This window comes from Dipodomys ordii, unplaced genomic scaffold (genome assembly GCF_000151885.1).
Source record: "Dipodomys ordii isolate 6190 unplaced genomic scaffold, Dord_2.0 Scaffold33, whole genome shotgun sequence".
Lineage (NCBI taxonomy): Eukaryota > Metazoa > Chordata > Mammalia > Rodentia > Heteromyidae > Dipodomys > Dipodomys ordii.
Window position 1 is genome coordinate 1,749,814 of NW_012267249.1, and position 23,768 is coordinate 1,773,581.

The 23,768-nt window shown below is 42.4% G+C and overlaps 2 protein-coding genes across 6 annotated transcripts in view; both read left to right on the forward strand.

Annotated features, from left to right (window-relative positions):
• Positions 1-23,768, forward strand: part of Macf1 (microtubule-actin crosslinking factor 1) — a 167,687-nt gene that overhangs the window by 66,475 nt on the left and 77,444 nt on the right. The gene's annotated exons all lie outside the window — the stretch shown is intronic.
• Kiaa0754 (KIAA0754 ortholog) lies at positions 18,272-21,835 on the forward strand. Its single transcript, XM_013016847.1, has one exon. The coding sequence runs from the start codon at positions 18,272-18,274 to the stop codon at positions 21,833-21,835; it is 3,564 nt and encodes a 1,187-aa protein (XP_012872301.1).

Sequence of the window (23,768 nt, forward strand, 5' to 3'; positions counted from 1 at the left end):
ATTTTCTGTTATCTGTTGGCTCAACTGTCCACAGATTAAAAGCATTTCATAAGAAAACATAAAACAACAATAAAAATAATACAAATGTAAAAAACAATATAGCATGATAAGTATTTATATAACATTTACATTGTATTGATATTATAAATAATCCAGAGAAGATTTAAGTTGTATGCAGATACTATGCCATTTTTTATGATTGGCCTGAGTATACATGGACTTTATTATCCATGGGGATTCTGGAACTAGTCCTGGAAGGATACCAAATATGTAATTATGACTTTTCATCATTAGAGTCTGCTGTAGCAGTCTCCCCTCCCTTCTAATCTTCACTGAGCTAGAAAAGGAAATAAACAAATCTTTTAAAAAATTGTATAAAAGCCAGGCAAAGTGAAACACGCTTATAATCCCAACATTCAGGAGTCAGACAGAATGACAAGTTCAAGGCCAGCCTGGACTATTTAGTGAGACTGTCTCAAAACAAAACAAGAGGAGCTGGGAAGGTGGTTCAGTGGTAGAGCGCTTGCCTTGCATGCCTGAGGCCCTAGGTTCGATTCCTCAGCATCACATAAGCAAAAAGAAAAAGCTAGAAGTGGCGCTGTGGCTCAAGTGGTAGAGTGCTAGCCTTAAGCTGAACAGCTGAGGGACAGCACCCAGGCCCCAGAGTTCAGGCCCCACGACTGGACCCCCCCCCCAAAAAAAAAGAAAACCTTAAATATGAGCTAGAATATAAGAAAGAGACTTTAGGCAGGTATAAATTGTGTTTGGATGTGATAACAAGTCATCTCCCCTCCTCCCCCCTTTCTAAAAACACTGAATTTTTATGTTGCTGGAAGACTTCAAGAAATTACTGAGTATTACTGTATGTTACTTGTATCAAGTATATTGCTTCTTAGTGCTTAGACTCCACTAGCTGCTTAGCTGTTTGCTATAGCCAACTAGTTTCATGGTCTCCTACCGTGAATACTGTGAATATGAAGGCTGGGAGCATCCAGCTGTGGGCTCTTGTTGACAAGGCAAGCTTTGATGGGGTTGTGGGGAGCTGGCAGGGGAGGGCAGGTTCTGGTGGCTCAAGCCTGTATGTAATACTAGAGACTCCATCTCTAAAATAACCAGCAAAATGCTGCTGTAGAGGCATGGCTTTTGTGAGAGAGTTCCAGCGATTAAAAAAATGAGTTCAATGACTCAGTGTGTGGGGGAGAGAAGAGGAAGGGAGGTAAAATGCCCTGTTAAGACACATTTTGTTATTTTTGTCTCCTGAGGGTTCAACTCAGGGCCTGGGCCCTGTCCCTGAACTCTTCTGCTCAGAGCTAGCACTGGAGCTGCTTTAGACTTTCTAGTGGTTAACTGGAGATAAGAATCTTAAAAGTAAATAGTGACTATAAAATAATCACTGCCCTCCATCAAGTTGGAGGTGCAGATCAGAAGCTCTGTTCCACTAATTTACCCAGTGTGGAAGTTAAAAGCATTGGGAAGTTTTTGCCTCCTTCTGGGAGGGGAGGATGTCACTCCTGGCTTGGCTCATACTGAGCTCATAGGAAGTGAAAACAATGAGAGGGGAAAACTCTGTGTCAGTTCCACAACCCCCAGGAGGCTAGTGAAAAGATTTTGTTGGACTCATTCTGAGGACTGAGTCATTTTTCTGATAAGAGTGCTGGGTTCCTGACTCACATGCTTCAGTCAAAGTGAACTAATCTTCCCTACTGAAACATAAACTAGACTCAGAAAATAATGACTTTGCTTTCGGATTCTAATTATTTTTGAGTAAAACATAAAAATAAATATTTTATAAAAAGAAAAGCAACTTTAGCTTCAAGCTTTGTGCCCCTTTCTGTTTTAATGGACTCATACATTACCATAGAATGTGTGTTAGAGCCTGCTGCTGATGGCTAACACCTGTAATGCTACCTACCCAGGAAGCTGAGATCTTAGGATCACAGTTCAAAACCAACCTGGGCAGGAAAGGCCATGAGCCTCTTATCTCCAATTAAGTACCTACAAACCAGCAATGGAGCTATGGCTATAAGTGGTAGAGTGCTAGCCTTGAGCAAAAAGTTGGCTCAAGGTCAGCACCTAGGCTCTGAGTTCATGCCCCACAATTAGGGCATGTGCTTGGGGGATGGGGGGGTATGTATAAGAAGGGGATTTGAATCTGTGAGATAGAAGCACATGCTTTGCTTTGACCTGGCTAATACCACCGGGAATAGTTGCACTAGACAGATGAGTAGTAATCAAATCTACAGAGAACTACAGGGACTGTGCAATAGTGTTGATAAATCCATGAAGCTGCACTTAGGGAAAATTATTATCATGAACATGGTAAAATTAGTTCTCAAGGCTTTTCATTGGTTCCTTCTAAATAATTCATAGAATCTGGTCAGATAAGAATGGCAGAGAGAGGCTGGGAAGGTAGCTCAGTGGTAGAGCACTTGCCTTGCATGCTCAAGGCCCTGGGTTTGATTCCTCAGCATCACATAAGAAAAAAGCTGGAAGTGGCGCTGTGGCTCAAGTGGTAGAGTGCTAGCCTTAAGCTGAAGAGCTGAGGGACAGCACCCAGGCTCAGAGTTCAGGCCCCACGACTGGACCCAAAAAAAAAAAAAAAAGAATGGCAGAGAATCCTTTTAAGCAGTCAAAGATCTCAGCCTTCCTGAGTAAGGACCTTTCCTGGGTTCCCTTCTATGTTGGAAGTAGAAAGGAAGAAACCCTTCCAGAAGTCATAATGAGAATATTGAGCATGATTTTAGAAAACTGGGAGGAATCTAATCTATAATATCTAATCTCTTCAGGAAATTCCATTTTCCTGAATTAAAGAGTCTGATGAGGAAAAGGAATTGTATGTGCCTAAGAAAAGCCCAACAAGAAAAGAAGGGTCTTTATAACCATGAAACAATGTTTAGCATTTTCCTTTTTTCTTTCTTTTTTTGTCAATCACAGGACTTGAACTCAGGGCCTGTGCTGTGTCTTTGAGCTCTTTTGCGCAAGGCTAGTGCCTTACCACTGTGAAGAATCTTACCTTTTACTTATGAAGAATGGAAAACATTCTGTGTCTTTTGTTATTGTTGTTGTTGTTCATGGGGCTTGAACTCTGGGCCTGAGTACTGTCCCTCAGCTCTTCAGCTCAAGGCTAGCACTCTACCACTTGAGCCACAGCGCCACTTCCGGCTTTTTTTTCTGCTTATGTGGTGCTGAGGAATTGACCCCAGAGCCTCATGCATGCAAGGCAAGCGCTCTACCACTGAGCAACCTTCCCAGCCCCAAGGTTTGCTATTTCTTAGTGACAAGAAAAATAGGAAATGGAAACCCCTTTAGGGTCTGTTTAGTTTCTCCAATTAGTTCACATCAACTAAGCCCATCAGTATTTTCCTTTCTTGTCTCGCATCTGGGTTGGTAAGATGTAATTGTAGCAGCAGGCTTATGGGGTTGTTCTTTCCTCTAATTCAGGCTGATCAGAATTCAGAACCAAAAAACAGTACATTACAAAATCTGTCTGGGATAGCTAGATAGATAGCATTCTATTACATTTAAAAAAATCTTTTAGGCTTCTTCATTTGATTTTTCCCCCTCTCATAGTAAACTTACACTGCCCTTAAGCACATATGAAACCCCTTAAAAGACAGGACCCAGTATGAGCACTGAAAGACTGCCAATTTGCACAGAGATACTTGCATCTTCCTTCCATATGGTATAAAGCCAGTATCAGCCCATCTAAGGTTTTGGCACTTAGTACACCTGCCTGAAAATGAGTCAGTAGAAGATAAAGCATTATCTACCCACCCTGGGAGAGAAGTGAAATCAAACCCTGGAAGATTTATCACTTGGAGGTTTAAATAACTCCAGCTTTACAGCAGCTAAGTAGCCCTCTCCAAACATATCCCTTGTGCTGACCTTTGGTCCATCTTGGCCCCCCCCCCACTCCCCTCTTCTCTTCTCCTCTCCTCTCTCCCACCTTTCTTCCTTTCTTCCTTTCTTCCTTCCTTCCTTTTTTCCTTCCTTCCTTTCCTTCCTCCTTCCCTCCTTCCATCTTTTTTTTTTTTTTTTTTGCCAGTGCTGGGGATTGAACTCAGGATCTGGGCACTGTCCCTGAGCTTCTTTTGCTTAAGGCTAGTACTCTACCATTTGAGCCACATAGCTACTTCCAGCTTTTACTGTTTATGTGGTACTGACAAATTGAACCCAGGGCTTCATGCAGGGCAAACACTCTACCACTATGCCACATTCTCAGCCCCTACTTCTGTTGTTTTTTTTTTAAACAAGGCTGCCACCATGAAACTAGAGTTCAAGAGATTGAATATGCTCTAGTACCCAATTTCTCAACTTAAGCACCATTGACATCTTGGATTGGGTAGTTTGGGGTTTTTATTTTTGTTTTGTTTTGTGTTGTGTAGGAAGCTATCTAGTGTTATTGTAGGATGTTTAGCAGCATCTCTGTCCTGTAACTACTAGCAATAAGAACTTCCCAGTTAAAACCACCAAAATTGTCTCCAGATATTGCCCAATGTCCCTTGAAAGACAGGATTTTACCTTCTTGAAAACCACTGCCCTAGAAGAAGTTACCACCATTGGAATAGATACTGAGTAAGTTAAATATTTGGGTTTTTTTTTTTTTTTGGTTGGTCGTGGGGCTTGAACTCTGGGCCTGGGCGCTGTCCCTGAGCTCTTCAGCTCAAGGCAAGCGCTCTACCACTTGAGCTACAGCGCCACTTCCGGTTTTCTGGTAGTTTATTGGAGATAGGAGTCTCACAGTCTTTCCTGCGTGGGCTGGCTTTGAACCTCGATCCTCATATCTCAGCCTCCTGAGTAGCTAGGATTACAGGTGTGAGCCACCAGCGCCCGGCTTTAAGTTAAATATTTGTATAGCAAATAGTCACCTGGTAATTTGATTATGACTCTGTGAGCAGCAACAACTGTCTCTAAGCCTTTCTTTAGGCCAGCTTAGATATCTTATTTTCACTAGTGATAATCTGTGTGATTTTAAATCCTCCTAGTCACATTCCTGGCATGAGAAATTTGCTTACAATTGTAGGGTGCAGGTGTTTGGTTGTTAATGTGTTTCCAAAGAAAATTTCTTTGTGGAAATACTTTAGTGTGCTTCCTTGTTCTGTGACTTTAAAAGGATACTACAATATGTCACTCATGTACTGCAGCCAACTCAGTTTGGCCACTGGTATTTATAACCCTATGTGACCACCCCCACTCCAAAGAATTCCAATGCTCTATAATAATCCTCCCCACCCCCACAATACCAACTGGATAAGGAAACTGGGAAGGAACCTTTGAGGTATTAAAGCAATTATGCTAGTCCTTCTGTAGCCATACACAGCATTGCCTGCCTGTTATCCCAGCTACTCAGAAGGCTGAAACAGGAAGATCACTTGAGGCCAGGAATTAGAGGCAGGCCTGGGCCACATAGCAAGACCCAGTCACAAAAAAAAGAAGTATACCAGGTACTTTGAAGCTGACTTGCTAGTTCATGAGCTATAAACTGTGAGGCTCTGTATTTTTACATTTGGCTACTTTTCCAAGAAAAAAAAACTGAGTTCCACAGATAACCCAATCATGTAACTACATCAAGACATTACTGATCCAAAGGGGTGTCTCCTGCCAAATGGATTCTTAGTTTCAGCTGTCTTAGAAAACTGTAGCTATGAGGAGAAAGTGCTTCCTCCTACCTTCCTTGAGATTTTGTCAAAAACAAGTACTTTTCAAGTAAGAGATTTTGGTATTGATTATGAAAGATGAATGGGACACACTTTTCCTGCCACTAGTTTCTTTTTTTTTTTTTTGGGGTCCGGTCGTGGGGCCTGAACTCTGGGCCTGGGCGCTGTCCCTCAGCTCTTCAGCTCAAGGCTAGCGCTCTACCACTTGAGCCACAGCGCCACTTCCGGCTTTTTTTTTTGCTTATGTGGTGCTGAGGAATCGAACCCAGGGCCTCAGGCATGCAAGGCAAGCGCTCTACCACTGAGCCACCTTCCCAGCCCCCTGCCACTAGTTTCAAATGTGATCTTTTAGAACTTTGAGCTGACTGTGGTTGAGAATAAATGCTATATGGTGTACTTGAGTAGGTGCTAGGATTTCAGATCATTTCTAGTTAACAATAGGGAAATCAGCACAAAGAATTGCAAGTATGTAGTCACTTTGAACCAACAAGAGACCTGAGTCTAAATGATCCCTAGAAACCCCCAAATCCCAGTTTGTAGAAAAGAAAACTGAGACTTAAAGAGGTTAAATTGTTGTTTGTTGTTGTTGTTGTTGTTCAAGCCACATAGTAAGTAAACATTTAGGTTGGAATTGGAAAGGTCTGTTTGGCCCTAGAGCTCGTGCTATCCCTATGGTCTCACCTGGAGCAGATTTGCCACTTGAGGGACATTCAGAAATTTTTTTATTGTCAGAAGTAGGGAGGCTACTTGTAGATAAAAAGGAAGGAAGGAAAGGAAAGAGGGAAAGGAAGAAAGGAAGGGAGGGAGGGAAAGAGGGAGGAAGGAAGGCAAACAGTAGATTTAATTTTTTGCTTTTTCAGATTCAATAACATGTAATGTAAGAACTAACTGATGAAATAATCCTGGAATTCTGCCTGAAGAAGCTTCCATGGTTTTCCTCTCCTTTTTCAAAAATTAGTTAAGAAATAGTGCTGCTTCTGAGAGTAACTTTCACAGATTTGATGAATAAAGTCAGAATCAGTGAACTAATTGGAGTTAGTGACTAAAGAATTCATCCATATTTGACCAGTCTCTGCCCCACCCTGCCACAAGACTCCTGCTGTGGAAATCAATCAGCTGTGTATCTCCAGCTACTTCCTGTAGGGTGTGTAGTGGAATGGCATCAGCCCTTGCACCAGCTGGGAATACTGATCTCTCTGATTTTATCAGACTTTGTCTCTTGAGTCTAGCTATTTGGAACAAAAGACCCTTCTGTTAGAAAACCAGTCACCGAGTACAGATATATTTCACACACACACACACACACAAATTATTTTGTAGCTTCTAAGCCATGCATCTCCATCATGGAGATGCTTTTGTCTGTATTCACCTTTTCTATGTGTATGTATCCTTCCCCCAAATTAGATGGAAGGAGCCATCAGATCTGATTAATAGTCTGGTAGAACCTGGTCTGTTTCTATATCTAGGATTTTTCTTCTTCAATCTTGTATTACATATTTGGTCCCCATCATCTTTCCCTTCCTGTTTCCTATATAGACTGCTCACTCTAGCCACCCCAGACAAGCCTGTACATTTCACCTGTTTTGATTTCTACCCATACTTGAAGATATAGCTCAAGTCCCACCTCATTAAAAAGCTTTCCTAAACTTGCCAGCTCATTCCATCTTCTGACCACCCAAATCACTAAGTATATGTAAATAATTTGGTCCTTATTACATATTGCCTAATTTGGGCACTTTATATGAATTTGTCTATCCCTTTTCTCAATGAATCCTTATTTTTGCCCCTCAAAGTAAATAGCATACTGATATATAAATATTTGAAAACAAGTGAATATTAGACAGGTTGTATGAACGTCCTTTATTTTCCATAAGCCATGTGAGCCCCAGAATTCATAGTGTCTGCCATACTTAAGGTAGATTCTTACATGTCTTTAAGACAGTTTAATCTTTGCCTGGTTTTCTCACCTTTTCATCATTCGTCTATATAAGTTTATTTTGTAATTACTCATCACATTACAGCTATTGTCATTTATACAATTAATGGGCAGTTAACAAGAGTCTTCACACTTCAACCTGGTAAAAGTGAAAAAAAAATAGAATCCACATTCAAGTTGGGAATACTTAAGTCTGACTACTAGCTCTGTCATTACAAGCTGAACCTAAGTTTTAATACTAGCTCTGTGATTACAAGCTAAGTGACCACGGAGAAAATTACTTAAATTCTCAGTATCCTGATTATTTAAGTATAAGAAATGAACAGTAGTAAATTATGCTTTTAGAGTTTGTATGAGAATTAAATGAAGTTATATATACCAAAACACTGACTTATATTGGGTACTAGATAAATAGTAATCTCTTTAAAAAAAAACTTACCTAGATATACAAATTAGAATATTGTTCAATATTTGTATTAAGATCAGCAATGCCTCTTTATGCCTAAGGATGATCTAAGTCTCATCCATCACTAGATTAGATCTTTATCTTTTTGAAAAAATGGAAATTACAAAGATGAAGTAAAATCAGTTTACAGTAGCAATGAAGCATATAGATGGTCAGACAGCCTTCATGAGCAGATTTTGTAGGGCTTGTTTCTGACTCTAGAATAGCAATACATAGGCAGGTTTAAGTTATGACTCTTTAACACAACTTAAAATACATTTTGTATGCATACATAAATTTATGTGCCTATTCATTAATTTATTCATTTATACATTTCTGTCAGAATCCCACAGCCAGCAACTATTCTGAGATCATTTTGGCCTTGGCTTATATACTCTACAAATCAATGTTATTTTCAAATCATTAACCAGAATTAACCAGAAGGCATTACCAGCTCAGTGACGTCCCTAGTCATGCATTTACTCATCAGATTAGCTTTAATGATCTCAGAGTCCTTGGCCTAATTAACTATAGCTTTTATCATAGACCATATTCTCTCTTCCATTGCCAAACAATGGCAAGTACTAAATCAGCATCTTTAAGAGAGACATCTCTTAATATCAACTTAGTTTCCAAACACAAACTAAAATTAAAATTAAATTAAAAACACAAATACATTTCTTCTCTGTCAGTCACATACCAGATTGAGATGTCTTACAGAAAGCCTTTAATATTTTACAATTTTAGCAAATATGAATGTCTTGTGTAAATACATCAAGGGAGATAATTTGAAGAAATTAAATTTAGGATTCTCCTGCCTGAATTTCTTGGTATCTACTGTAGTAAACCAAGCTATGTTTGATAAGATTCTTTTTAAAACCTAAATTATTTATCTGTCTGTGAAAAATAATAAGAATCGGGCTGGGAAGGTGGCTCAGTGGTAGAGTGCTTGCCTTGCATGCCTGAGGCCCTGGGTTCGATTCCTCAGTACCACATAAGCACAAAGAAAAGAGCCAGAAGTGGCGCGGTGGCTCAAGTGGTAGAGTGCTAGCCTTGAGCTGAAGAGCTGAGGGACAGCGCCCAGACCCAGAGTTCAGGCCCCACGACCGGATCCCCCCCCCAAAAAAAAAGAAAAATAATAAGAATTGCTTTAGTGATCCTTGTTGGTTTAACCATAGTGACAACTAAAGCAGTGTTCTAGGCACCTATCCATCACTTTACAGCCATTGGCATTTAATAGTGCACAGTTAGGAAGAGTCTTCATACTTCATTCAGCCTGGTGCAATGAGAAAAATAAAAAAATGTATCTTCAGAACAGTGGTAGCTTCTCAAGCCCTCAGGAAGTTGCTTGGTTCTTTCATCTCTTCCATTAATACTACAACACTTTTATCAAGGAAAGCTGACAATAAATATGCAGGAGAGAATCCAGTTTGTGTATGCCCAACTGCTAGGTGTCATAAAGGAATTGGAGAATTCTTCAGACTGGCCCCTGAAGATTCTGGAAAAGAGAGTCACGGTCCCAGGGAAACAATGATAGGAAAAGCAGAAAGAAAAGTAACCTAATGAAATAAATGTTGAAAAAAGAACACGATTTTCTTATTAATCTTTGAATAATGCCTCTTTTTTATTCTGGTGTCACAGGATATAAATTTTGTACCATTGGTTTTGTAAGCATTTAATTTTACAAATTCTACAAATACACTGAAATTTAGTTATTCAAAAGTTAATAGTTAAGAAATTAGAGAAATTGTAAAGTTATGATTACTTATTTAGTTTAATATTTATGACCACGTGATTGTTGGAATAGGGCCATATTGTTATTCCTCTTGTTTACTTTAAAAAGTACAGTTAGCACAGTTAGGCTTTTGCATGTTAAAAAAGAGATATGCTCATTACCTGACTTTGAAATGATAACCCCTCTATATAATGATAACAATAGTTATATTTCTATAAAAGCACAATTAGACTTTTGTACACTAAAAACTTGGGAGGGATTAAATATGAATTAAAACTGTCACTTTTTTTTCAGAAAGAGAGCCCCATACGTAGTGTTGAAAAAAGTAAGATGGATATCTTTTCTTTTTAGAAAAAGTTAAAGATAATTTCATCTTTTTTTTTTTGTCGGTCGTGGGGCTTGAACTCTGGGCCTGGGCACTGTCCCTCAGCTCTTCAGCTCAAGGCGAGTGCTCTACCACTTGAGCTACAGCGCCACTTCCGGTTTTCTGGTGGTTTACTGGAGATAGGAGTCTCATGGTCTCTCCTGCCCGGGCTGGCTTTGAACCGCGATCCTCAGATCTCAGCCTCCTGAGTAGCTAGGATTACAGGCGTGAGCCACCAGCGCCCGGCTTCTGTGAGACTCTTAACTTCAATCAATCACAGAAAAAGCCAGAAGTAGCAGCCTAGCTCAAGTGGTAGAGCACTAGCTTTGAACAACAAGTAGCTCAGGGACAGCACCAAGGCCCAGAGTTTGAGCCCCAGGACCAGGAAGGAAAAAACAAACAAGCAAAAAAAAAAACCCTGAGCACTGGCTCACACCTATAATTAAGATGCAGAGATATGAGGATTGAGGTTCAAAGCCAGCCCAAGCAGGAAAGTCTGTGAGACTGTTATCTCCAATTAACTACCAAAAAAAAAGCCAGAAGTGGAGCTGTGGCTCAAAAGTGATAGAGTACTACCTACTAGCCTTGAGCACAAAAGCTCAGGGACAACATCCATGCCCTGAGTTCAAGCTTTACTATTCACACACACACACACACACACACACACACACACAAAGGAAGAGGAATTTTGATTTTTTTTCTTGGATATACATTTGATTTAACATCATAAAACTACCCTTTGGGCTTGTACTTTTAAAGTTGTATATCAGTAAAACATAATAGATAAATCAAACCATAAGCCCAGCACTATGACTAAGGTCCTTAGAGTTTCTATTTCATTTTTCAAGTTATCCAGTGGTAGAAATAAAGAGGTAGGAATAATATTATTTGTTAAATGATATTCTTGCTTCCTTATACCACTATTGCTCACTGACAGCCTCTCAGTTTTCAAAATTATCCATGTTTTGTGAAATTGATTTGAAACAAATGCTTATTTTCACACAAAAAAGAATTGTTTGATTAACAAAATACAAGAGACAGGTTTCAAATACTTCTGTATTATTTATTCTACCTCCATTTTTAAGTTTTTGTTTTGTTTTGTTGGTCATGAGGCTTAAACTTGGGGCCTGGTGCTGTCCCTGAGCTCTTCTGCTCAAGGCTAGTGCTCTACCACTTTAATCCACTGTTCAACTTCCAGTTTTCTGGTGGTTAATTGAAGATACGAGTTTTATGGACTTTCCTGCCTGTGCTGGCTTTGAACCATGATCTTCAGATTTCAGCCTCCTGAAATAGCTAGGATTACAGGCAGGAGCCACCAGTGCTTGATTTCCTTTTCTAAATGCAGCCAAGATTTCTTGGAGATTAAACACAAGGAAGTGTCTCATAGAAATAGACAGATAACTTTGTGACAGTCACGCCACCCCGAACTCAATTAGGTTTCAGGGGAATGAGCCACATTGTCGCTTTCACAGGAGAACTTCCTTGAACTTCAGACCAGATGGAGCTCCTTTAAGCCAGTTTCTCATGGCACTTGTTTGCTTTTCTTTCATAGTTGTTAAGCAATTAAAGTGAATATGTCTCCACTATGAGAGTGTAGATTCTGACTCTGTCCTGCTCATTTCTGTTTCTCTTTAGTTCCTGTAGTTGAAGACACATATTTGTTGAATAAAAATAATTAAGAATATAACCCTTGGCAGGAGATATAACTCAATAATGGAGTGCCTGTGCCTAGAAATAACAGTTCTTGAAGTTCTGTCATCTGTCCTTCCTGTCTCTTTCTGTGTTCAGTCTCTGCAGTGAACAGCCCCACACTATTCCCTGGCTGGGGAGGGACTCCCTCCAAATCCATTGCTCTACACTAAAGAAATAGAGCCAAGAGAATATTAAAGCATTTCATTTTTATTTTTTCCTGTAACCTCATATCTGTCCTGCTATGAAGTCCAAATGTGCTCTGTAGGGTTTTGTTTTGTTTTTTTATCTTGTCAGTGGTAGGGCATGAACTTAGGTCCTGTGCACTGTCCTTGAGCTTTATCGCTCAAGGCTAGCACTCTACTACTTTGAGCCATAGGGCCACTTCCAGTTTTCGGGGGTTTAAAGAGTCTCACAGACTTTCCTGCCCAGCCTGGCTTTGAACTACAACCCTCAGATCTTATCCTCTTGAGTAGCTAGGATTACAGACATGAGCTCTCTATAACTTCTTTCACAACTTCCTACCTCTCATTTTCACTAGTTGTGGTATTTTGGGCAAGTATATTTTACCACCCTGAGCTTCATTTAGGAATTAGGAATTTGGCTTGGTTTTTGTATTGTTTTTGTGCTGATCCTGGGGCTTTCCCTAAGCTTTTTTTTCTCAAGGCCAGCACTCTACCACTTTGAGTTACAGCTACATTTCCAGCTTTTTGGAGGTTAATTGAAGATAAGAGTGTCCATGCTGGCTTTGAACTGCAACCCTTGGATCTCAGCCTCTTGAGTAGCTAGGATTACAGGTATGAGCCTGCCCTGGCTGGCTTTGAACTGTGGAATAGCTAGGATTATAAATGTGAGCCACCAGTGCCTGGCTCCAGTTTACTTGCCATTCTAACCTCTCACTTTTCCCTGCTATACTCATTCTTCTTAAGTTATTCTGAATTAGAATTTGCTTCTTTAGAAATGTTGCTTTCCTGTCTCTATCATTTGGAAATACTTGTCTTCACTGTCTCTACATATCTGTATTCTAATACGTAACTGTGGATTCTTCTAGGACTCTTTCTTGATTCTCCCTGCTTTCTGTCAGATTTTTATTTTTTTGGGGGTCCGGTCGTGAGGCCTGAACTCTGGGCCTAGACGCTGTCCCTCAGCTCTTCAGCTCAAGGCTAGTGCTCTACCACTTGAGCCACAGCGCTACTTCTGGCTTTTTTCTTTTTGCTTATGTGATGCTGAGGAATCAAACCCAGGTCCTCAGGCATGCAAGGCAAGTGCTCTACTACTGAGCCACCTTCCCAGCCCAGATTTTTTTTTTTAATTTGCAAAAGCCCCCATGCTTTTGTCATCACCAGATGTTTAGAAAAAGGAAAGGGCTTACAGAGGTCATGGGAGTTCCTGCAGAGTGTGTGGAAAGTTTTCTCTTGGGTTCAAAAATACATGAGAGCTCAAATAGCTTTGAAATCCTTAGTTTCCCATTTAAAACAAACTCCACACCATATTGTGTTGCTTTTTGAACCACTCTGTAGCCAAATTTATAATAATGAAAGCACAAAAGGATGTTAATGACAGATGCCTAACAGGTACAGACTAATACTGTGGAGTTTCCACTTGTAAATAAAGCATGTAAAATCTCGATATCCTAAGATGAAAGGCATTTTGTAGATCTAAAATGAGCAAGATCCAACCAGTCTATTGTGTCCTCTTTTATTCCAAAAGAGAGTTCCCATCAAGGTAGATGAAAAGAAAGGCATTTTAGTACCTGAAGAGTAGATGGGGGGGTGGCAGGGGAGAGATGGGAAGGGATGGATGGGAAGGGGAAACAAAGGAGGAGGCAACAATGCTTGATAAGAAATGTACTCATTACCTTGCCCATGTAATTGTAACTCCTCTGTACGGTGTGAAAATCAATTTTTAAAAAAAGTAGATGTAGGATTGTAGATTGTCCTAGTGGGCTGACAGTTCAGATCGAGGGAGACAAAGGCAAAGTGCCAAGTCCAAAACTTGGAAAGGGAGCTGTGTTAGAGTGTGAGGAGACTCCACCCAGCTGCCTTTAATTAAGAAGACAGCAGGAAGGAGCTAAAAAGAGCCAGGATTGTTCTTCTAGGTTCACTGAAGGAAAATCTGACACCAAATCCTGTTCTTAGGAATTTCAAAATGAGTATGGAATTCTTTGAGCTCTATAATCCACTAACTGGAAACTAATTTGAAATGTGGCTTGAGCACATACATTTGTGGTTTCAGGGGTGGGGAAAGTATCTGAAGAGGTACTCTGAAACTCTCTTTTTAAGAAAGCTTCTCTTTTAAAAACTTTACACATGGCATGTGAAATTCACAAATGCTTTTTTTTGTTATAGCTATCAGAGCACCAAGAGGCTGAAAGTTGTACCAGGTATTTATTTCAGTCACTGAAATGGCTATTGGCAGAGTTCCACATACCAAAAGTAAAGACAAACTCATGAACAGATAAAAAGAAAGAGGAAAGAGACTTTATGCTTTCTTTTTAAAATACATAGTAATGAGGAAGGCGGGGCAAATAAGCAAAGCACTCAGGAAGGTTTTGTTTTTGTTTTAATGTATTGTCCTGGGGCTTAAACTTAGGATCTGGGTGCTGTCACTAAGCTTTTTATACTCAAGGCTAGAGCTCTACCATTAAAGCCACAGCTCCACTTCTGGTTAATTAGAGATTAGGGTCTCACAAACTTTCCTGCCTGGGCTGGCTTTGAACTGAGATCCTCAGATCTTAGCCTTCTGAGTAGCTAGAATTACAGGCATGAGCCACTAGCGCCTGGCTATGTAATGTTTTCTGTAGGTTGGCCATGTTTCAGCTTATCAGAAGTTTCTAACCCTTAATTAAGAGTATGACTAAAGCTGAAAAGTAATTTGAATCTGAACTTCACAGTTGCTGGAATGATCTATTTTATTGAACTACTGATAAGATGGGTAGAATAATTTGGATAAGAAGGGGTGGTGTTAATTAAGAAAAAGACTGAATTGATTGGCACCTGACTTGGTGAGGAAACAGGAAAGGAATTTCTAACCATGAAGGTTGTGATTACACATCAAATCATTCTTTATAACAGAATAACTACCCACCCTTAGTCCAGAGCCAGAATTCCTCAGATTCTTCCAGCCAGAGGGCTCTTGGCATGCTAAGCAGTCTGTTATGGTATCTGAACACTTAAGTAAATGTATTTGGCTAGGGAGATTTGCTAGTGAAATTGATCTTGTCTTCATTGGGTTTTCCCAATTGTACTGACCAATTAAAAGAAAAATTTAAACATAGATTTATTGAACTGTTAAGTTCCAGATCTGTAAGTTGATCAAATCTTAAGGTCACAATGTGTCAGAGTTAGGATGAACTTTAAAACATCCTGAACAAACTGGCGATTTTGTAAATATATATATATATATCTAAATTTCTTGCTTGAATTTCTTCTCAAGTACCTGTGGGTTCAGGTAAGTCACCTTAATAAGGGACACTGTTTTCTTTGAATAGCAGCCAGAAAGCTCTTTGTTGGTTTGAAATCTGCCCTTGGATTTTAGTATGCCAGCTTAAGGAGACATTTAGAACATTTTTTTCCCCTCCCACATCCCATCTCTCCAGACACTTCATGTTGATCACATCTCCTAGAGCTTTATTTCTTTGGTCAAGTGTTCTTGTTTCTTCCTACTGTGTGTTCATTGGACAGGGTTCCTACTATCTTGCAGTATAGACCAAGATTTCACAGGATTCTGAGCTTCTCCTTAAAAAATTAGAACTAAAGAATATTAAAAGTAATAAAGCTGTGGAGACATAGTCTAATCTATCTCTCTGTACTCTCAATTTATAGATGAGAGGATTCTTTTGTATCCAAGTGGGTAGAATTAATTAGCAGATCAACAATGAGAACTGATCGTCTTTCTTGCCAGAGAAAGTGTGTTAATTCTGCTCACTGGCTTCAGCCCATACCTCAGTTTTGTCAAGCCCAAGGCTTAGCTCAGGGTTTCAGTGCCAGATCTACATCACCAACTACTGTGAGGGGTAGGAATAACTTTTCCATAAGTTTTATAATCCATGTTGACACATGATCCAACAGCGATTCAGACATTTTACTGGACTCTCTTTTTTCCTTCATAAAATTGAAGAGTGACCGTCATCACAAAGGCATCTCTGAGATGCAGCTGCCTCTAGTGAACAGCTTCCTGGGTTGCCTTTGTACTTTCTTTGTTTAACTGGACATAGCATTTCTAAAAGCCAAAAGATTGTGGACGAGATTGTAAAGCATGTTTCTGTAATATTTTCTTTTCAGAGATTTGAAATACAGACCCATGCTTTTCCTCTAGTCCTAAGCAGGATCTGGTTTCCTAAGATGTGCATAGCAATAAAGGACCCCAGGTGTTTTGAGCGTGGGGTGCCGCGCCCCCTTGTCGTTTGACACCTCTAAGGTCTGTAGGTGGAGAAGTTGGGGTAGAAGTATGAACGGATTAGCTTGAGAAAGGGAAGACAGGTAGACTGCCTAGAATTTATTTGGTAACTTGGTCTCCAGGCATGATGGAATTCCTTGAGACACCAGCAAAGTTCTGGGTTTAAGGGTGGAGCCTTCTTCCTCTGGCACCCGGCCTGCACAAGGTGATATTGGAGGACTAGGGATAACCTTTGGCGGCCAAGTGGGAGCCTAGAATCTTGCCGGCGACCCGCCACACTGCACTACCCTGCCAGCAGATGGAGCCCCGCGTGGCCCTCGCGCGAACCAGCCGGCAGCGGGGAGGCGGGGGCACCCCTTCTGGGTTTGTTCGCCCTTGGGCTGGCTCGGAGCCCACGGGTTGGAAGGAGCCGGGAGTGAGAAGAGGCCGGGCCAGCGGAAGGAGGCGGGGCTTTCCTTTGTCAGGGGATTTGCGGGGCACGCGGAGGCTCCGGTTGGTGCGGCTCTCCGCTGGGCGCCCTCCCAGGGGGCGGGGCTTCCCCTTCGGCCCTGGGGCGCGTTGGGCGTGGGCTTCCGAGCCAAGCGGATGGCGCCCGCCATGCCTCATTCCGAACCCGGTAGAAGCCCCTCCCTCGGCTCCAAGGCCTCCAATCCTGTCCGCCGCCCCTCCAGGGTCTCCTTTTTCCCGGGCCCGCCCCCCTGAGCCCCGCCCCCGCCCTCCTCCCTGGGCTCTTGGCGCGGCGCGCTCCCCAGCTTCCAGGGGGGGGGCTGCCCGGGCGGGGCAGCGCGGTGGCGGCGGCGGAGCAGGGAGCAGGAGGAGAGCCGCCCGCCGGCCAAGCACTTCCAGCGAGCGGCGAACGAAAGGGCCTCGCGGCACAAGGCAGGCGGCTCTTCCCCCGCCCGGACGGAGCGGAGCCTTTTGTTCCCAGCCAGAAGTTTGCGTGCCGTGACAGCTGCGGGCAGGGAGGACGACGGGGCCGCGGGGCCCGCAGCGCGGCGGAGAATAGAGGCGGCTGCTTGTCATGCAGCCCACGGCACGGAGGCTGCGGGCGGGGGACTGGCGGCGGCGGCGGGGGAGGCGGCGCCCACATCACTCGGGACTCAGCTGCCAGAGGGACCAACTAACTTCCTGAGCGCGGGACCAGAGGCCGGCGCGGTCTGAAGCCACCTGCCCGACTGCGGTGAGGTGACCCTGGCCCTCGGGGCGCGCGGCACGCTAGGGAGGAACGGGTGGTGTTGAGCAAGCCCCTCAGCGGCCCCTTGGCCGCTGCTGCAGCCTGCCAGCTTCCTAAAGGCCCGGCGCGGGGCTCTCCACGCGCCTTGTTTTGCGGCCACGGTGTAGGGTTGGCCTGGAAGCCACAACAATGCCATGATGTTTTGGAGGCAGGAAACCCCAAACTGGCCCGGAACGAAGGACTTCCTGTGTTTAAAGTTGCAGGAATATCCGCCGACCAGCCCAGTTCAAATGCAAACACCATAACTAGAGAAGACGAAGGCCTAATTCAGACCAGCTGGACGCTCCAGAACTGGAATAGAGGATAAAATGAAAGGAATTCTTAGCTTGGGCCATACTTGAGGACTGGAGACTTTGGCATTGTTATTACAGGACAAGGTATACATTCACTGCTTCCAACTCTGCTTTGATGAAAAGTGAGTGGAACTAGATACAGAACAAGACTTATCAATATCAAATGATTTTTTTTTGTGGACTGAATGTGAAAGAGCAGTGCTCCTTAAGTAAAAATTAAAAAAACAAAACAAAAAATAGAAGCCATACAAGGAACTATCTTATGTTTGTTGATTAAATTATACCATTTATTTGTCTGTAACTATGAAGCTGCTAGTCTGCAAGGAGAAAGCTGTTTGTCTTAGAGCTTCTCCCAGAATGATTTCAAAGTGTAACTCCCAGGTCTTTCTGGAGAACAGATGCAATTGGTGGCTTGAAGAATAAACATGTGAAAGGATTTATAATTAATGTAGAATGTATTTTGAGGAAACCTGTAAAACAGCTTTTGCCAAGAGTGAAGGTTCATCTTGACTGAAACAGTATGGGTAAACCATTGAGCAGGCCAGACTGTTTAAGGAGGAACCCTACCTGCCTGGGGAAGGGGGAGGATGAGGATGGCTATATAGAGGATTGCTATGTTCCACAGCGATCTATATATGATACAATGAGGATAAATGAACAGATTGATCAGGGGTCAAAGCTTAATCAGACTTCAAAAAGCACCATGGAAAAGATGGAAGGTAGTACCATATCTAGTAATGGTACATTAGGAGCAGCATCGAATGTTTTTGAATCTAGAGCACCAGAAGGCAAAAAGCTGGATGAGAGAATAATATTTGATGCCTTAAAACTAAGCAATGATGTGCAAAAGTCAGCACCTGTGCCACCCAGAAGGCGGCCTAATGCAGAACGCAAAGACAATGTTAACAGGAGATCATGGAAATCCTTCATGCCACCTAATTTCCCAGAATTTGCAGAAAGGATGGAAGCTTCTCTTAGTGAAGTTTCAGAAGCTGGTGCTTCAAATCCTTCCTTGCAAGAGAAGAAGGAATCCAGTTCTGCATTGACAGAAAGCTCTGGTCATTTGGACCACAGGGAACAACCTCAGTCAGAGTCAGTAACTTTGGAACATGTGTCCAAATGCATGGCTCTTCCAGAAGTGCAAGATGTGAAAAATGGAAATGGAGACTGCCAGGACTTCAGATTCCAGCAGCACAGTGAGAGCTCTCCACATGAATTCCAGCCTTTGGTATCAGAAGCTGCATCAGCAAGTGGTAACACAGATGTAATGCAGGAATACAGATACTCAAGTGCAACCTGGCCCAGGGCCATGAAAAGTTCTGCTAAGGGAGGTTTCAGTGGGAAGCAGCACCCACTTGGAGACCCAGTCTGTACTGTGGAAATGCCACCCCTCTCTCCTTGCTTGAGTGAAGAGCTGTTAGATCCAGCATTACCCATTCTCATAACTGCCAGCCTGAGAGAGAAAACAGAGTCTGAACTGAAGTTTGAGGAGGATGAGCGGTGGATCATGATGGAGGCTGAGGAGGAATGGGAGGAAGAGAAACTGTCAGAGACGGGAGGAAAGACTTTTCTAATGGCAGATGAGAAGAACAGCCTGGCAGACATTTTTGAAGAAAGAGAACAAGCAAACACAGTGGCAATGGTGGAGGCTGGAACTGATTGCTTAGCTGCTGTCTTGGGGACTTTTGACCATGTAGCCATTGATCAGATTTCTTGCTCTGAAGACTCACAGCCAGCTGGAGACCAACTGGCTTCCTCTCCCAAGGATATACCCCTGGATTGCAGTTGTGTTTTTGCAGGTGAGGGTTCAGTTGATGAGATGAAAACCAGAACTGTTCAGGAGCTAGAAGATCTTGTCTTAGAATTAGAATGTCCTGTTGATGCAGAGCAGTTCTCTGACACAGATTCAGTACAGATGTTTCTTGAACTTGAAAAGGAGTGTTTATGTGAAGGAGTAACTCCTTCAGATGAACTACAGAATGAAGCCTCTTCTGAAGGGCTGGCCTCATCCCAGAATGCCGAAAATACACTTACAATTAGCCATTTTTCAGGGGCTGCCTTAGATAAGGAACAGAACACAGACCTTTTAAATATAAAAGTAAAGGACCATGATATTGGATTGGATTGCAAATATATTAATACCCTGGATTCTTCCCAGGTACCTAATGCTGTGGAATTTACTGCCTATCCTGATATAAGGGACATTTGCAAGGACTGTGAAAAAGTGCCTTTTAACCTTGAGAGTGTAGGGAAATATAAGTCTCCAGGTGATCTGGAATCACTAGGCGAGTTGGACACAATAGGATTTCTGAACTCTGATCATAACACTTCTTGTGAAGAAAAATTATCTTTTGCTTCTGAGGTGGTCAAAGAAAATGGCAATTTGTCCCAAGTAGAATGCAGTCAAAATGAGGGGAATGTGGAAGAGAATATTGAGAGGTTCTCCCTTAGTTTTGCATTTAGATCTGAACTAAGAGATGTTACCTCAAGACCTGAAATAGAGGTGTTGTCATCTGATTCAAGTTTAGTAACAGGTGAGATTCATTTGGAAAGTGAGAAAGAAGCTATTGATAAAGAAAATAGCAATGTGATGTGCTTGGGAAATGCGGACTCATGTGTATTGTCCACAGAAAAAATTTGTGATGAGGACAGTGAGGCAAAAGAGCTGGATTATCAAGCCAAGCTCTGGAGGAGTGGAGGCTTCCCAGAGCAAATCTTCCAGGATCTCCAGAGAAAATCTTTAGAGGCAGAAGTTCCGGGTTTACACCTGCTGACTGGAGAACTGAGACATAGAAGAGATGGAGTGGAAACTATGAGTGATAAAAAGCCTGAGCTGGACCTAGCATCATCACAGAGAGAGGAAATGGAAATGCGAGATTCAGATTCATGCCTGAATGTTTTCCCAGAGGAACAGGTTACCAAAGCTAGTAATACTGAGCCAGTTTTAGAGGAATGGACATCTAACCAACAGATACGTGCCCTGACTGTTACAGAGCCCACCCTAGAAGACATCTCAGTTATTGCAGTGTCTGCCTCAAAGGGGCCTGCTATCTCAGCTGCTGCTATAGAGACCTCAGTGGAGGACATCCCAGTTGCCTCAGTGGCCACTATAGACACATGTATCCCAGCCACTGAAGTGGTCACCTTAGAAGAGGAAGTTACAGCTGTTCAAATACTAGCCTCAGAGAGAGCTGCCCCCCTAACTATTGCAGTGACTGCTCCTGAGGCTCCTCTTCCAGCTGCTGTAGTATCCTCTCTAGTGAAGACTGCTCTAGCTGCTGCTGCAGCCATCACTGAGGAGGATATGTCAGCTTTTGCAGAGTCTTTCTTAGAGAGGACTACTTCAACGGCTACTGTACCCATCGCAGGGGAGGATGACACCCCAGAAGGGCTTGGCACTCTAGCTGCCTCAGGGCCCATCCCAGAGGATCCCGACTCTCCAGTTGATACAGTTTGTGAACCAGATCCTTCAGGGCCAACTGCCACAGAGGAAACTGCACTGCCAGCTCTTGCAGGGCCCACCACCCCAGAGGAGCTTGTTGCCTCAAATACTGCAGGGCCCACCACCCCAGAGAAGCCTGCTGCCCTAACTCTCGCAGGGCCTTCTACCCCAGAGAAGCCTAATGCCTTAGCTGTTGCAGTGCCCTCCCCAGAGGAGCTGTTTACAGAGTCTGATGCAGAGGACTGTGCAACCCCAGCTCCTTCAGAACCCACCCCAACAAAGCCTGTCAGTGTATTCACCCCAGAAGGACCTGCTATCCCAGCTGCTGCAGTGCCTCCTTTGGAGGAGGTTTTTACCACTGGTGAACCCTTCCAGGGAAGTACTGCCCAAACTGATTCAGTGCCTTTCTCAGAAGAAGGAACCTCTTTTCATGAGGAGGCTTCCCTCACTGAAATGAGGATCAAGGAAGACCTTGATTCTTCAGCATTTGGAATAAAAGAAGTGACTGGCACAGCTCTACATGAGAAAGTTCCTTTGGCTGCAACTGATGGATTAAATTCAAATGAGGTAATTGTTCATTTTGCTGCCAGAAAGGATCTAAAGAGTAAAGTGAGATTTACAAGAACTCTAACTTGGTGTTAATGAGAAATGACATAGCTAGTCCTCTGTTTTGTTCATTTTGTGCCCCTGGGCTTACAGTTTCTTTATTTTTCACTTGAGTGTAGGGGAAAAGTGTGTCTTAATTTTGTCTGGTGAAAAACTATAATTCATATACCATAAGCAACAATCGCAACCATGATGTAAAAAGTTGTAGCTTTACCTTTTTAAAAAGATGATTAGCAGCAAAGTGTGATTCTGCCTTTGAAATACATAGGTTGTGGGGTTTTGTTTTTGTTTTGTTTGTCTGTTGTGGGGTCTGAACTCTGGGCCTGGGTGCTGTCCCTCAGCTCTTCAGCTCAAGGTTAGCACTCTACCACTTGAGCCACAGGACCACTTCAGGCTTTTTCTGCTTATGTGGTGCTGAGGAATGGAACCCAGGGCTTCATGCATGCAAGGTAAGCACTCTACCACTTCTCAGCTGTTCTTTAATCAAGAAACGAGTACTCATTGATGATATCAATAGTTAGGCAGAGGCCAGAGTGTGAGCTTTGAGTGAGATCTGGATTACTATTTAGTCACTTAAGGATAATTACTTAGATATTCTGAATCTTCAGTTTTCTCTTTTGATAAAGTATGAGTATTGTAAGGATAAAATGACAGTGCATTTAAAGCAGTAGATGTGTAAAATTTCAATCACTGGCTACATTCTTTCCTTTCCCTTAAAATAGATACTTTGGTTAGCTAGAATTCACCAGAGCAGTTTTGGTGAAAGCAGTACAAAGAAATATGAGAGCTTTTTAAAGGTACATGGGTATGTTTCTTAAAGCCAGAGGCATAATACTTATGGAACACTAAGTAGTATTTTAGTCATCTTGTAAAATTGTCTTGGTGTCCTTAAGCAAGTCATTTTCTTTTCCTGGAGCCCTTATTTCTTAGAGTCTATAAAGTAAGAGATTCCTTAGGTCTGTCTTAGCTCTAAGATTTGTTTTTGTTTTGTCACAGGGTCTAGCTTTTACCTAGATTTACTCTGTAGCCCATACTGGTCTCTAACTCTGAGAGCCTTCTACCTTAGCCTCCTGAGTGCTGGGATTACAAGTGTATAATAGAGCTGGCTTTTAGTTCTAAGATTCTAAATGTTAGATGACAGAATGTGTTAGGAAATAGTTGAAAACTGTGTTTTATATCATTGAACCCTCCTAGTCAAAGGAATTTGAAATCAGCTACTTTCTTCTGCTAAGTGTCATTTTGGTCACTAGTAAAAAGTGAAGGATTCAGAGGTTTAGTCTGATGCAGTCAAGGATAACTAAGAGAGTTGTTAGGGCTTCCTAGATCCAAAGGTCCCAAACCATAGTAGACACTCACTGTTTACTGAATGAGTATCACTCTCATTAACATCAGTGAATGTTACAAAAAAAAAAAAATTAGTTATCTACTACATTGTAGAACTTTAGACTACTAGATGGCCAGTTAAACATGCAGCTACCGGCCAGATGGCAGTGGCTTACATTTGTAATCCTAGCTACTCAGAAGACTGAGACCTGAGGATCAACGTTTGAAGCCAGTCTGGGCAGCAAAGTCTATGAGACTCTTAATGCCAGTTAACCACCAAAAAGCCAGAAGTGGAGATGTGGCTCAAGTAGAAAGGCACTAGCCTTGAACAAAAAACTCAGGCAGCACCCAGGGCTCTGAGTTCAAGCCCCAGGATCTACACAGTAAACAAACAAACCCCTTTAATATACCTTCCAGAATGTTGCAGGAGGCAGATTTTTATTTAAAAGATTTCTACCTCGGGGCTGGGAAGGTGGCTCACTGGTAGAGCGCTTGCCTTGCATGCCTGAGGCCCTGGGTTCGATTCCTCAGCACCACATAAGCAAAATGAAAAAAGCCGGAAGTGGCGCTGTGGCTCAAGTGGTAGAGTGCTAGCCTTGAGCTGAAGAGCTGAGGGACAGCGCCCAGGCCCAGAGTTCAGGCCCCA